Source organism: Thalassophryne amazonica, chromosome 5 (genome assembly GCF_902500255.1).
Source record: "Thalassophryne amazonica chromosome 5, fThaAma1.1, whole genome shotgun sequence".
NCBI classification, from domain to species: Eukaryota; Metazoa; Chordata; class Actinopteri; order Batrachoidiformes; family Batrachoididae; genus Thalassophryne; species Thalassophryne amazonica.
In genome coordinates, this window is record NC_047107.1 from 59,166,947 (window position 1) to 59,183,124 (window position 16,178).

Consider the following 16,178-nt stretch of genomic DNA (forward strand, 5'->3'; position numbering starts at 1 on the left):
AATAAAAATGGCCATTGTCAAAGTCAGAAAAAGTAATTTAAAAAAAATGAAGAAATAAAATAAAGCAGGCCTGAGGTTATAACTTTAAATTCTTTTTCAAAAACTCAGGATTTTGTCATTGCCAGGTGAGAGAGAAATAACTTTTATATCTATAGTACTTTCAGGAAACTTGCCAAACATGTTTTTTTTTTTCTGGAGCTAAGTGGGCTGTTCACAGCAGACACCCCCCCCCCCCCCCCCCCCACACACACACACACACACATCAGAGAGAGCAGTGGGTACATTTTGTCCTCATCTTTCTGATGTTTTTTGGTAATTATTGCCATGCTCGGATGACTATGTGCGTCTGGCGTCACAGGCTGTCCCTTAAAGCTGTACGGCCTTTCAAAACTGGCAAAATGCACTTTCTACCAAAATCCAAAGGTTTATTCCATAGTAAATATTTTCCTTTCCTTGTAATGCCGTCGACAGGAGGAGGTGCATGTGCATGCAGTTTTGAGATTACCTTTGACTTGATGCAGTTGCGTGAAGTGCATTCCTGAGCTGTGCACTCTAAACTCCATAACGTCTTGCAAAGGGTGTTATCTGGTTTCAAAAACAGCATTTTTAGATTTAGAACTGTTTATTTCTTGGTAACATTTTCAAAATATATGAGAAACATATTACATTTATACAGAAATAAGCTGTTTCAGAGCGTTTCCATCTTGGTTTATTTTGTTTGAGTGAGCAGCCATCTGACGTCACGCTGCTTTTCTTTACTCTTACTGGCAGTCACAGTGTCCTTCCCGGCATCCCTCTTGCAAATTGGGGTAAGCCCCCCATGTGAAATGTGTCTGACCACTTCAAACTCTCCCCTTTAGAGAAATTCTAAATTGTTTCCAGACTGTGTGAATTTTGATCATATTGGCAGTACTGTGCATCAATGCACTTCACGTTTTTCCATATTTTATGTTACAGCCTTATTCCAAAACGGACAAAATTCATTTATTCCCTCAAAATTCTGTTCACAACACCGAATAATGACAACATGAAAAAGTTTTTTTGTTTTTTTTTGCAAATTTATTAAAAATTAAATACTAAGAAATCACATGTACATAAGTATTCACACCCTTTGCTCAATACTTTGTTGATAATAATAATATAATTTATTTAACCAGATAGAATCTCACTGAGCTCAAAACCTCTTTAACAAAGCTGACTTGGCCAAAAAAGGCAGCAGCATACATCATGACGGTCAGATTAACATCATTATGAGAACATTAATGACAAATAGAATACAAAAAATACAATAATCTTGGTCATAGTGAAGTGTAGCAATGGAAAATCTAAACAGATTTGAATTTAGAAAGACAGCCATTGTACAAAAGAATTCTGTCCGCAGTCTCTTAAGATGGAGCGGAAGATGTTCAATGAGGTCAACCCAGACAGTTTCAATTCGGATTGGAGAATATTCCAGTCAGACAGAGCAGAAACACTAAAAGCTTTCTTTCCTGCTTCAGTGCGAACACAAGGTACACGAAAGCATAACATGTCATTTGAGCGACCATAACCGCTTTCAGATCTCCGAAGTAAACTGGATAAATAGGCCGGAACCAGTCCAATAGGAGTCTTGTAAACCAGAGTCATCAATTTAATTTTTTATATATTTTCATTTATATAGTGCCAAATCAATCAATCAATCAATCAATTTTTTTATATAGCGCCAAATCACAACAAACAGTTGCCCCAAGGCGCTTTATATTGTAAGGCAAGGCCATACAATAATTATGTAAAACCCCAACGGTCAAAACGACCCCCTGTGAGCAAGCACTTGGCTACAGTGGGAAGGAAAAACTCCCTTTTAACAGGAAGAAACCTCCAGCAGAACCAGGCTCAGGGAGGGGCAGTCTTCTGCTGGGACTGGTTGGGGCTGAGGGAGAGAACCAGGAAAAAGACATGCTGTGGAGGGGAGCAGAGATCGATCACTAATGATTAAATGCAGAGTGGTGCATACAGAGCAAAAAGAAAAAGAAACAGTGCATCATGGGAACCCCCCAGCAGTCTACGTCTATAGCAGCATAACTAAGGGATGGTTCAGGGTCACCTGATCCAGCCCTAACTATAAGCTTTAGCAAAAAGGAAAGTTTTAAGCCTAATCTTAAAAGTAGAGAGGGTGTCTGTCTCCCTGATCTGAATTGGGAGCTGGTTCCACAGGAGAGGAGCCTGAAAGCTGAAGGCTCTGCCTCCCATTCTACTCTTACAAACCCTAGGAACTACAAGTAAGCCTGCAGTCTGAGAGCGAAGCGCTCTGTTGGGGTGATATGGTACTACGAAGTCCCTAAGATAAGATGGGACCTGATTATTCAAAACCTTATAAGTAAGAAGAAGAATTTTAAATTCTATTCTAGAATTAACAGGAAGCCAATGAAGAGAGGCCAATATGGGTGAGATATGCTCTCTCCTTCTAGTCCCCGTCAGTACTCTAGCTGCAGCATTTTGAATTAACTGAAGGCTTTTTAGGGAACTTTTAGGACAACCTGATAATAATGAATTACAATAGTCCAGCCTAGAGGAAATAAATGCATGAATTAGTTTTTCAGCATCACTCTGAGACAAGACCTTTCTGATTTTAGAGATATTGCGTAAATGCAAAAAAGCAGTCCTACATATTTGTTTAATATGCGCTTTGAATGACATATCCTGATCAAAAATGACTCCAAGATTTCTCACAGTATTACTAGAGGTCAGGGCCAAATCATAACAAAGCTGCCTCAAGGCGCATCACACAAGTAACATCTAACCTTACCAACCCGCAGAGCAAGCACACGGGTGACAGTGGTAAGGAAAAACTCCCTCTGAGGAAGAAACCTCAAGCAGACCACACTCAAAGGGTCGACCCTCTGCTTGGGCCATGCTACCGACACAATTGACAAAACAATTTACAAAACGAATATGCAGGAAATTTTGCCAGTGCATAGGGTGGGAGGGTTGCAGAAGTAGAGACCACACCAATCCTTGGATGGGGTCGCTTCTCAGACAGAGAGAAAAAAACAGAATCAGGCATCGGAGAGACAACAAATACAGTATAATTTGTCAGCATTAAGCAACAAGAAAACAGAAGAAATAATAAGGTGATTGCCGGCCACTAGCCCTAAGCTTCAGTAAATTACCCAGACTTTAGATAAAGTTGAGGCCATGGCACACTCCGTTTACTAATAAAATGAATTTAAAAGGGCAAAAACCATAGAAACATACTATGCCAGTATGCTAGCCATACGAAAGGGAAAATAAGTGTGTCTTAAGTCTGGACTTGAAAGTCTCTACAGCAGAGGTCTCAAACTGGTTCCAGAAAGGGCCGAGAGGGTGCAGGCTTTCTGTGCAACCACCCACTCCAGCAGGTGATTTCACTGATTAACATCACTTTGAGCAGGTGAAATCAGTTAATCAGTGTAATCACCTGCTGGAGTGGGTGGTTGCACAGAAAGCCTGCACCCTCTCGGCCCTTTCTGGAACTGGTTTGAGACCTCTGCGCTACAGAATCTGACTGTTGTATTGGCGCAGGGAGATCATTCCACAGAACAGGGGCATGATAGGAGAAAGCTCTATGACCCACAGACGTTTTATTCACCCTTGGGACACAAAGTAGTCCTGCACCCTAAGAACGCAGAGACAAACACAGGTTTAAACTGAAATGGACAATCAACAGGAGAACATCTTACTCTAGCAGGTTCACTATGTAGAGGAGGTTTTTTTTCAGATTGATGTTGAGGGAATCAAACAAATGCCCTGCTTTAATGAAATGTTCAAGTAATCTAACATGGCACATTTATCAGTCAGATTTGTAGAATCTTTGACCAGGAAATTGGGCAGCTCACTAGGAGGTGTAGCACCAGAGGCAGAGCTCACATCATTCCAGAACTTATTGGGATTCTTAAAATTTTTGGTTAGTTTGAATAAATGACATTCCGATTTAGCATTCTTAATTAAGAAGGTGCATTTGTTGCTGAGTTGAGGACAAGTTCCATCCAATCAGCCAATCAGTTGATGCACCTTTGGCAGCAATTACAGCCTCAAGTCTTCTTGAATATGATGCCACAAGCTTGGTGCACATATCTTTGGGCCATTTTGCCCATTCCTCTTTGCAGCACCTCTCAAGCTTCATTTGTGAGCATTTGTGCACAGCCATTTTCAGATCTTTCCAGAGATGTTCGGTGGATTCAGGTTTGGGCTCTGGCTGGGCCACCCAAGGACATTCAAAGAGTTGTCCTGAAGCCACTGCTGCGATAGCTTGGCTATGCACTTAGGGTCATTGTCCTGCTGAAAGATGAACCGTCGCCCCAGTCTGAGGTCAAGAGCACTCTGGAGCAGGATGTCTCTGTACATTGCTACATTCATCAATCTTGACTAGTCTCCCAGTTCCTGCTGCTGGAAAACATCCCCACAGCATGATGCTGCTACCACCATGCTTCAGTGTAGGGATGGTACCTTAATTCCTCCAAACACGATGCCTGGCATTCATGCCATTAAGTTCAGTCTTTGCCTCATCAGAGCAGAGAATTTTGTTTCTCGTGGTCTGAGAGTCCTTCAGGTGCCAGGCAGGCTGCCATGTGCCTTTTACTAAGGAGGCTTTGGTCTGGCCACTCTGCCATACAGGCCTGACTGGTGCATTGCTGCAGAGATGGTTGTCAATCTGGAAGATTCCTCTATCTCCCCAGAGGAATGCTGGGGCTCTGCTGGAGTGACCATTGGGTTCTTGGTCACCTCCTTGACTGAGGCCTTTGTTCCAGATCGCTCAGTTTAGATGGCAGCCAGCTCTAGGCAGAGTCCTGGTGGACCTTTACAGATGATAGAGGCCACTGTGCTAATTGGGACCTTCAAAGCATCAGAAATGTTTCTGTACCCTTTTCCAGATTTATGCCTTGAGACAATCCTATCTAGGACGTCTAGGACGTTCCTTTGACTTCATGCTTGGTTTGTGCTCTGACATACTCTGTTAACTGTGGGCCCTTATATGTAGACAGGTGTGTGCCTTTTCAATTCATGTCCAGTCAACGGAATTTACATCTCAAGGATGATCAGTGGAAACAGGATGTACCTGAGCTCAATTTTGAACTTTTTGGCAAATGGTGTGAATACTTACGTACGTGTGATTTCATAGGGTTGGTTTTTTTTTTTAAATAAAATTACAAAAATCTAAAAAAAATTTGTTTTCACATTCTCATTATGGGGTATTGTGTGTAGAATTCTGAGGAAAAATTATTTCATCCAATTTGAAATAAGGCTGTAACATAAAATGTGGAGAAAAGCAAAGCACTGTGAATACTTTCAGGATGCACTGTATCATATTATGAATCCCTGATTTAAATGGCAAGGAATAAAATTATTGTGGTGCCAAAGAAAAGTCTATAAAAGTCAGTGTGACTGTGACCAATGTGATTTTATTATTATTTATTTATTTAAGCCAAAATGCTAAGAAATCAGTCTTTGTAATTGTACAGTGAGGAAAATAAGTATTTCAACACCCTGCAATTTTGCAAGTTCTCCCACTTAGAAATCATGGAAGGGTCTGAAATTTTCATCTTAGGTGCATGTCTACTGTGAAAGACATAATCTAAAAAAAAAAAAAAAATCCAGAAATCACAGTGTATGATTTTTTTTAATAATTTATTTGTATGTTACTGCTGCAAATAAGTATTTGAACACCTGTGAAAATCAATGTTAATATTTGGTACAGTAGCCTTTGTTTGCAATTACAGAGGTCAAACATTTCCTGTAGTTTTTCACCAGGTTTGCACACACTACAGCAGGGATTTTGGTCCACTCCTCCATACAGATCTTCTCTAGATCTTTCAGGTTTGGAGTTTCAGCTCCCTCCAAAGATTTTCTATTGAGTTCAGGTCTGGAGACTGGCCAGGCCACTCCAGGACCTTGAAATGCTTCTTACGGAGCCCCTCCTTAGTTGCCCTGGCTGTGTGTTTGCGGTCATTGTCATGCGGGAAGACCCAGCCATGACCCATCTTCAATGCTCTTACTGAGGGAAGGAGGTTGTTTGCCAAAATCTCACAATACATGACCCCATCCATCCTCCCTTCAATACGGTGCAGTCGTCCTGTCCCCTTTGCAGAAGAGCACCCCCAGAGAATGATGTTTCCACCCCCATGCTTCACGGTTGGGATGGTTTTCTTGGGGTTCTCATCCTCTAAACATGGTAAGTGGAGTTGATTCCTAAAAGCTCTATTTTGGTCTCATCTGACCACATGACCTTTTCCCATGCCTCCTCTGGATCATCCAGATGGTCACTGGTGAACTTCAAACGGGCCTGGACATGTGCTGGCTTGAGCAGGGGGCCCTTGCTGCCCTGCAGGATTTTAAACCATGATAGCATCATGTGTTACTAATGTAATCTTTGTGACTGTGGTCCCAGCTCTCTTCAGGTCATTGACCAGGTCCTCCTGTGTAATTCTGAGCTTTCTCAAAATCATCCTTACCCCACAAAGTGAGATCTTGCATGGAATCCCAGACCGAGGGAGATTGACAGTCATCTTGTGTTTCTTCCACTTTCTAATAAATAATCGTAACAGTTGTTGTCTTCTACCAAGCTGCTTGCCTGTTGTCCTGTAGTCCATCCCAGCCTTGGGCAGGTCTACAGTTTTTCCCCTGGTGTCCTTAGACAGTTCTTTGGTCTTGGCTGTGGTGGACAGGTTGGAGTGTGATTGATTGAGTGTGTGAACAGGTGTCTTTTATACAGGTAACAAGTTCAAACAGGTGCAATTAATACAGGTAAAGAGTGCAGAATAAGAGGCCTTCTTAAGGAAAAATTAACAGGTCTGGGAGAGCCAGAATTCTTGCTGGTTGGTAGGTGTTCAAATACTTATTTGCAGCAGTAACATACAAATAATTTATTTAAAAAATCATACATTGTGATTTCCGGATGTTTTTTATTTTTTTTAGATTATGTCTCTCACAGTGGACATGCACCTAAGATGAACATTTCAGTCCCCTCCATGATTTCTAAGTGGGAGAACTTGCAAAACCGCAGGGTGTTCAAATACTTGTTTTCCTCACTGTAAATACCTGCCATAAAGATTGGCTGCACTTGTGTATTTTGTGCATAAACAAATATAAACCATTGTGGTGATTCCAAGAGGGATCTGGTGCATTGGTCTGAGTTTTACTACTTGTACTTGTAAAGATCTTCTTTTTACCAGATCCACAGATATACAGGGTTTAATAGAGCTCTGATATCATATGTATGTTTCAGCAGAGCTTCTTGGCCAACAGTCAGTTTGTTTTTTACTTTTTCTTTCCATAAAAGCCTCTTTGATCTGTTCCACAGCCTGCATTGTCTATATTCCTGACAGTCATGCAGATCGGCCAGTGGTTACTTTTGGTCTCCTTCTTCCAGATATAACCAACCAGCGTGTGTTCCTGAAGAAGAAAGGGGAAGAAAAGGGAGTTTGAAATTAAACGTGTGATTAATGGATATCTCCACAGTGGATTCTGAGGAATAATGAAATGTGTGATTCATTTATCGATTAGGCAATCTTCACCCCTGCTGAACAGAACTGTTTATGTGCATTGTGCAAAGTGTGGCATTGCCTTTATTCTGACTTCTGAAACATTCATCTACATTCTTGTCCTCCCTTCCCAACACTACAATCTTCTTTCATCTCCACTGTTGTAACCTTTTGACATTTCTTTTCTTCCCTCTCCTCCTTTGCCCATGCTTGCTGCTGCCTTTTGTCCTCACTTTTGTTCTTGCACTTCTTGCTCGTGTTCTATCTCCTACTCATGCACGTTTCTTACAGATCTTGTTCCCTCTGCCCCCCTTCTCTCCTCCTTTTCATCCATTTCTTCATTGTAAATGCAGCCAGCCTCCTGGTTTCTATTAGCCAACATGTATGATTTGCTTGCTCTGTTTTTCAGATTCCAACATTTGTAGGCGATGTCCAGAGAGCTGTAAGAAGTGCACCACCTCAAACGTCTGCACAGAATGTAAAGCTGGGATGAGGTAAGCTGGTGATCACTCCGACCCATGTCTCCCCATTGATTAGTTTGTGGATCATCTCTTTCTTTTGGCTACTTCATCGCTACTATCTTAACCATGTCAAATTTGATTACTGTTTGTGTTGCTATAGATACACAATCATGTTTGGTGTTTTGTTATAGCAGCCAAAAAACTAGTTCCAAAACTAGTTTTTGCTTTGCTGCACCCTGTTCTTTGTGTTCTCCTTAGTTTCCTCCACCCTTTGTTCAGCAAATGTGACATACTCTTTCCATTTCTTCACTATAAAATGAATTAAAGTGATATGTAACACTTGTAATCAAGTCTAAGACCTTTTATCTGATGACTTGTTAATAAAATAATGATGGCATGAGTCACACTTATGCAGTGTCCTATAAATTACATTTGGCTCAGACAAAAAAGGAGGAACTGCTTACACAAGTGCTGTAATTCTTTTACCTGCTTTGTTCTTAAATTCCCTCAAATTATGGTGGCACAGTGGAATAGCAGTAAGGTCCAGGGTTTGATTTCTGTCTGGAGTTTGCATATTCTCGAGGGACTCCAGTCTCCTCCCACCATCAAAACATGCAGATTATTTTTGTGCTGTTTTCGCTGTCTCTATACCTAGACCTGTTACCCGGGTGCCAAACTTTGGTTGTACAGAGATAAGTGTAGAGAACAAAATGCAGAGAGTTTTGTTGTATGTATGTGCAATGACCAATACAGCTTCTTATTTTTTCTGTTCTTTAAATTCACATTCAGGATTTACTTTCAACACTGATATGATGCTGTAGCTAAAACAACAAAAGAAAAAACTGTCTAAATATATCTGGATTTGTATTGAATACATTTGTACTAAGTGAAATATAGACTTCAAAAGCACAGTTTTTCTGGGCGTACTGTTATATTGACTGTAAAAGGTTAATGTGCATCACATACTGGAAGTGTTCCTGGAGGTCAGCTTGATAAAGTTTATGCCTTTAGAACCCTTGTTATCATGATCATCATATTTCAAGTCATTATCAGTTATGTAACATGTTTATTTATTTCTATATAGTAAGTAAGTCCTTTCAGCTGCTCCCTTGTTTGCACTCGGGGTCGCCACAGCAAATCCAAGGTGGATCTGCATGTTGAATTGGCACAAGTTTTACGCCGGATGCCCTTCCTGGCGCAACTCCACATTACATGGAGAAATGTGGCAGGGGTGGGATTTGAACCCGGAACCTTCTGCACTGAAACCAAGCGCATTAACCACTTGGCCACCACCCCTGAGGGGAGGTGATGGCCTAGTGGTTAAGGTGTTGGGCTTGAGTTCAGAAGATCATGGGTTCAAATCTCCACCTGACTGGAAAATCACTAAGGGCCCTTGGGCAAGGTCCTTAATCCCCTAGTTGCTCTCGGTGTGTAGTGAGCGCCTTGTATGGCAGCACCCTGACATCGGGGTGAATGCGAGGCATAATTGTAAAGCGCTTTGAGCGTCTGATGCAGATGGAAAAGCGCTATATAAATGCAGTCCATTTACCATTACCCTGCCATTTTTATATATATATATATATATATATATATATATATATATATATATATATATATATATACATACACGAGGTCTGTTAGAAAACTATCCAACCTTTTTATTTTTTGCAAAGACCATATGGATTTGAATCACGTGTGATTGCATCAGCCAAGCTTGAACCTTCATGCGCATGCGTGAGTTTTTTCATGCCTGTCGGTTGCATCATTCGCCTGTGAGCAGGCTTTGTGTGAGCAGTGGTTCACCCCCCTCGTCGGATTTTTATTGCGAATAAAATGTCTGAACGATTTGGAGCTTTGCTGCATCAAATTTTTCCAGAAACTGTGAGAGACCTCCAGGTGGACACCATTCGGAAAATTCAGATGGCTTTCAGGGACGATTTTATGGGGATCACACAGATTAAGGAGTGCTCCAGCCGGTTTAAAGACCGCCCACAGCTGCTGAGAGCGCGGCGCACTCCGAGCGGCGATCAACAGGCTGAAACCCTGCTGCAACAACCCGATCATTTCCAAAGTGAAGGCTTTGTTGATCCGGGATGTCGTCTGACTACTACAGCAATGGCAGAAGACGTGGACATCAGCACTTTTTCGGCACATTCCACTGTTACAGGAGTTTTTGTCATGGAAAGAGAAGCGGAGGGATGCGCCACAGAGCCGTGAATGGCGAGGACAAAAGCACCTCCGTGTTGGTCTCACAGGACGGCTTTCAGTGGCTTTTCAGTCGTGTGACTATCCGAAAATTTGTGGATGAGCTGGACATGCCAGAACATGTCCTGTGAGGCTTCATCACGGCGTTGCTTTGCGCCATGCGGCTCCGTCCCAACGCGCAAATTCCTCCGCTCCTCTTTCCATGAGAAAAACTCCTGTAACAGTGGAATGTGCCATTCATTTCCAAACTAAACGCCGTGTTGATCTGGGACGTCATCTGACTACCACAGAAATTGCAGAAGACGTGGACATCAGCACTTTTTCGGCACATTGAGACAGACGTGCGGAGGAATTCGCACGACGATTTGATTGAGAAAAACACACACAAAATCCACTCTGCTGTAAGCCGTCTGGATGCATGAAGAGCTGTACAGATGAAAAGCTGACGTGATTCAGTGAAAGCTGAAACATACCAGCTTTCACCTCATGAAATATTCGTACCATTGAACTCATAAACATTCATTATTTGTATATTGGTCAACCATCACCCTCTGTTCTGTTTTTTATTTTATTTTTTATTGTTTAATTTGGTGAATAAAAATTGTTTGTGTCTATCATCTCTAATAAAGCAGGGATGTAGTATTGCCAATCTAGGTGAACGCACGAACACTTTAGTTTGGGTTAGCAACACTTTCACCCTGTGACTCAGGATTAGTAAAGCCTAAATATACTCATACAGAAACCCACAAAATGCGGAGCTGCTGCTTATTTTGGTTGTGATGTTTAATTTGGAGAACCCCTGGAGTTACCCACCCAAACATGTTCTGCTTCACTTTGTGGGCACTTCCACACCAGCATCTTCAGTCCGCCCCTACTGCACTTAACCTAACAGAGCGCAGTTCATTTCAATGTGCTAAAATTCAAGCGTATCGTTATCTTGAAACATATTTCATATGTTGAGTGTAGCCACAGGTGAGTGTGGGAGCATTTCTTTGCTGCCAATGAGGTTACAGTAAGACATGAACTAACACAGACACACCATTACCACTGTCTTTTTCAGCTCACCATTCATGGTTGATTAGGAGCTGATGAGGAAGAGACACCCAATCAAAATTGTTTCTGGGAAACTTTGGCTAACTAGAAGCAGCTGCTTCTTAACTCATTGCAGCAACCTGTCGTCACTGTGATTCCAAAGAACTGACTTGAGAGCCTCTAGGTCCTGCCTCCTCATGTACCTCTAACCTACATATGGAAAATCCAGTCATTTTGCAAACAGTCAAAACAAAAGTCAAATGTACTTTAAAATCAGTCTGCGCGATGTTCACATTGTAATACATCAGTCATAATAACCATTAAAGGCAGTCCTCAAACGTAACTATATCATATGGCTACAACCCCACCAAACAAAACAAAACATTTTAAAGGAGTGTTGCACAATAGATTGTTGGACAACTTTCACAAAGTGATGAGAAACTGTGTGCTGGAAATCTGCTGTTGCTGCCAGTTGGGGTTGAATGACCCATGTGCTGGCCTGACTAGTTGAAAAAATTTTTATCAATGTTATGTCATATTTCAGGAACAAATTGTTCTACAGTCTTAATATTGGTATTCAAGATGGAATACTTTGTCAGGAAAAACTGAAGCTTCACTGTGATAACAGCCATAAACATCAAAATTCACCCCACTACTCAGAGCTCGGTGTCCACCGAGGCTACAGAACAGATCTTGGGTTTAACTACTCAGTGAATAAGCTGATATTTGCTCCAGTTGTTTTTTTTTTCTGAAAACTACAGGAAACTGTTGTTTTGGCCTTTTATTCCCATTGAAATTACCCCTCTGTGGCTAAAAGGCAGACTTTGACCTTAAAGTACTCAGAGACTTTAAATGTCTATTTGATCAAAATGAGCTCCCCCCAAAAAGACCAAAATTCAGATTTTGACCTTTGACCCTAAACGGGTTAGCAATATACCTATTCTAGTGCACGTGCAGACCTGATACTGACTACTTCTTCTTTCGGCTGCTCCCGTTAGGGGTCGTCGCAGCAGATCTGTCTCCATCTCACCAGTGTCCTCTGCATCTTCCTCTGTCACACCAGCTACCTGCATGTTCTCCTTTGCCACATCCATTAACCTCATCTTTGGCTCTCTTATTTTCTTCCTTCCTGGTGGTTCCATCCTCAGCATCCTACTCCCTATATACCAGATACAGATCAGTGTCCGCGGATTTATAAAACTTGCACAATGTTGTAAAAAAAAAAAAAAAAGAACGCTTTGCGATAGAAAAACTCTGTGATGATCACGATTACAGAGTACAACACTACCCCCCCCCCCCCCCATGATGAAATCCGTGGAATTCCTCGGATCCAGAGTTTTCACAGCCCTGAACTGTCCTCACGTCATCCTTACTAATCTGTTGCACTTCCTGATTTTCTCTCTCAACATCATTCAGCCTTCTCTCCTTCATTTTCTTCATTAATCACCATATGCTGGGTGTAGCTTTGAAATATAAAATTCATAATTTGATGTGGATGCTCATTCCTGACGTGTCCAGCAGGTGTCGGTGTACAGCAGGTGGTAACACAGCATGGGTGTTTTCTTTTTCATGTAAACTTTCAACAATTGGTCTTATGCAAGAACATTTTCATAAACTTCTCTTAACTTTCTCAGACCTTTTTTAATACAGTGGTCTCGTAACACAGAGGTTAATAATGAGTACTAGAGTCCGCAGTCCCAGTGCTGCCTACTAAATGTGAATGTCCCTTCATGGACAGGGACATGACACCTCCTAACCGGGCAAAATATTGACAAACATGTTAATGCATTTTCAGTGTGGATAAAATGTCGTTCTGACCTGGATATCAAGCCAGTAAAATTAATTACATTAAATTATGTAAGGAAACTATTAAACTTACTCTGACACCCACACACTCCCAAATATTAGTGTTGAAAGTTACACGGATCATTATAACCTACGAGCAGCGGCTCGGTTATTTAAGGCACAAAATAAAATAAAAAAACGCCGGTCTTTTAAAACAATTTTAATGACAAACGACATGTATTTTAACTAGACATCGGTCTAGCAGGGGAAAATATCAACTAGACATAAGTGAAGAGTTGTCCATGTCCTTGGACAGGCATGGCAGGCAACATACACCTGTTCATCGACCAGATGTCATGGACAAAGTGACAAGAACATGGGTTAAAATTCTCCATCAGCACAATGGATTTCCATCATTTGGAAAATTTAACCACACATACACACGTGCACGTGGTGACATGCATGTTTTGGAGCCGAAATATGATACTCTCACTGTCAAAGCAACATCCCATTCTGCGCTAATCAAAGCAGCAGCAATGTCTGCGTGGATGATGCCGCACCGTAGAGGAAGGGACTATGTGAATTTTCACTCCTTTTTGCTCTGTTTTCTGCTTGCCATGAGCAACAGTCCTTCTCCTCCCTGTCTTTGTGGGAACATTGGCAGACCTTCCTCAGGTAGAGTAGGGTGTGGCTTTGCTTTGAACCAGTGAAGCAGTGCTTTGATTTGCTGCTTTGGTTTTTTTGTTTTATTTTGCTTTATCTTAATTTTTCCCTGCTAAAACCCTAAAGAGCATATGTCTGTGAGTAATATTTACCTTTTCATGTTAAACCGACCTGTTATGGTGTTCTGAAACAGTTGATAGATGTATTTTCTAACTTAAAAACGGGACCGATGCTAACGCGTTAGCATTTATTTTTAATTTATACGAGGTCTGTTAGAAAAGTATCAGACCTTTTTAGTTTTTGCAAAAACCTGATGGATTTGAATCACGTGTGCTTGCATGAGCAAACCTTGAACCTTCGTGCGCATGCGTGAACTTTTTCACGCCTGTCGTTGGATCATTTTCTGGTAAGTAGCCTTTATGTGAGGACGTGTGTTGTGCGCTCGGCGGGTTTTCATTCCAAGGAAAAAGATGGAACAACTGGAGCAGTGCCACATCAAATTTTGCCAGAAACTGGGCAACAGCCAGGTGGAAACCATTCGGATGATTCAGACGGCTTTCGGGGACTTTTCAGTCATGTGACTGTCCGAGAAATTGTGGAAGAGGTGGGCATGTCACAGCATGTCCTGTGAGACTTCAACACGGAGGCGCTTTTGCTCTGCCGTAAGCAGCAGCACGAATTTCACCGCCACTCTTTTCATAGCCACATCTTCTGTCACAATGGAATGTGCCGAAAAAGTGCTGATGTCCATCTCTTCCGCAATTTCTCGGACAGTCACACGATGGTCCCGCATCACCACAGCGTTCACTTTGGAAAGGATCTGGTCATTTCAGCATGTTGATGACCGACCGGAGCGCGGTGCGCTCTCCACCGTTGTGCGGACGTGTTTCAACCAGTTGTACCGCTCCTTAATCTGTGTGATGCCCATAGGATCATCACCGAAAGCCGTCTGAATCTTCCGAATGGTTTCCACCTGGATGTCGCCCAGTTTCTGGCAAAATTTGATGCAATAGCGCTCCTCCAGTCGTTCCGTCTTTTTCCTTACAATGAAAATCCGGCTGAGCGCACAACACATGTCCTCACACAAAGGCTGCTTACCAGAAAATGATGCAATCGACAGGCGTGAAACGTTCACGCATGCGCACGAAGGTTCGTTTGCTCATGCAAGCACACGTGATTCAAATCCATCAGGTTTTTGCAAAAAATAAAAAGGTCTGATACTTTTCTAACAGACCTCGTATATTATTAATAATAGCAACAACAATGCTACAATACAATTTTAGAAAAACGGACAAAAAGAACCCTGTAAAACAATGAACAGAAATAAATATAGAAATAACTGTTTCCTGTGAACACCGAGTGACTCTTACAGTGGAGTGGAGACTTCATCCCTGTTTTATTTAAGTTTAATGACAATTTGTTTTGGTCAAACCACATCTAAGCTGTGTTTTTACACAAGAAAAAAATAAAATGCAATAAATTGCACATTTGTGTCTTTTTTTCATGAACATATCTTATTAAAGATCACATATTACACTTAGGCCTTGAAAAAACTTTCGTGGACTCTTGCTGTAATATGTTGTCAGTGGTTGAGATAGTTGCTGTAGGCATCCAAAAATGCTCATAATCGGGTTAAACCTGATGGAAATCTCTTTGTGGTGTGTCGGTGATGTATGTATGTGCAAAATAAAACAAAACACTACTCCAGGTATGTTTTTGACAAGAATATAACATCATAACTTTGTTACAAGGTCAAACGTTGATGTTGCATGATAAAGGCCTTTTAATAATAACTCAAAGAAATAATGGCAAAAGTCACATGTAAGTAAAAAACAAGGAATAAAAAACGATTAATTGAAAAAATAATCAACTGATTAATCGATTACTAAAATAATCATTAGTTGCAGCCCTAGTTTGTTTTACAAGTGAGAGCATTTTACCGATTAAATGTGAATAAGCCACTTTTGAGTTTCTCAGTGTGCAAGCGTTTTCAAAATGGGTGACAGTGTTACTTTGTGCACAGCAGAACAATAATGTCAATTGCTTTAGGCCCTAATTTTGTATTTTATTGACTGTACAGCCAGCGACACAGCACCCTTTTGGCACATTTACCAGAATGGTACCAATCAGAATACTACAGAAGACAAAGAATTTTTACTTGACAGTTTGAAGTGAGTTTTCTTTGTTTCAGAGGGCTTCATACCCCATGATGTTGGTGCGTTGCGTAAAATGTAAATAAAAACAGAATACAATGATTTGCAAATCCTCTTCAACCTATATTCAATTGAATACACCACAAAGACAAGATATTTAATCTTCAGACTGATAAACTTTATTGTTTTTGTGCAAATATTTGCTCATTTTGAAATGGATGCCTGCAACATGTTTCAAAAAAGCTGGGACAGTGGTATGTTTACCACTGTGTTACATCACCTTTCCTTCTAACAACACTCAATAAGCATTTGTGAACTGAGGACACTAATTGTTGAAGCTTTGTAGGTGAAATTCTTTCCCATTCTTGCTTGATGTACGACTT

General features: G+C 41.2%; 1 protein-coding gene across 3 annotated transcripts in view; it reads left to right on the forward strand.

The window, feature by feature from the left end:
• pcsk5b (proprotein convertase subtilisin/kexin type 5b) overlaps nt 1-16,178 on the forward strand; it is a 330,784-nt gene that overhangs the window by 197,710 nt on the left and 116,896 nt on the right. For all 3 annotated transcript variants that reach the window (XM_034170406.1, XM_034170404.1, XM_034170405.1), the window contains exon 17: nt 7,906-7,990. In XM_034170406.1, coding sequence (XP_034026297.1) covers nt 7,906-7,990 — 85 coding nt within the window. The remainder of the gene's footprint in view (nt 1-7,905; nt 7,991-16,178) is intronic.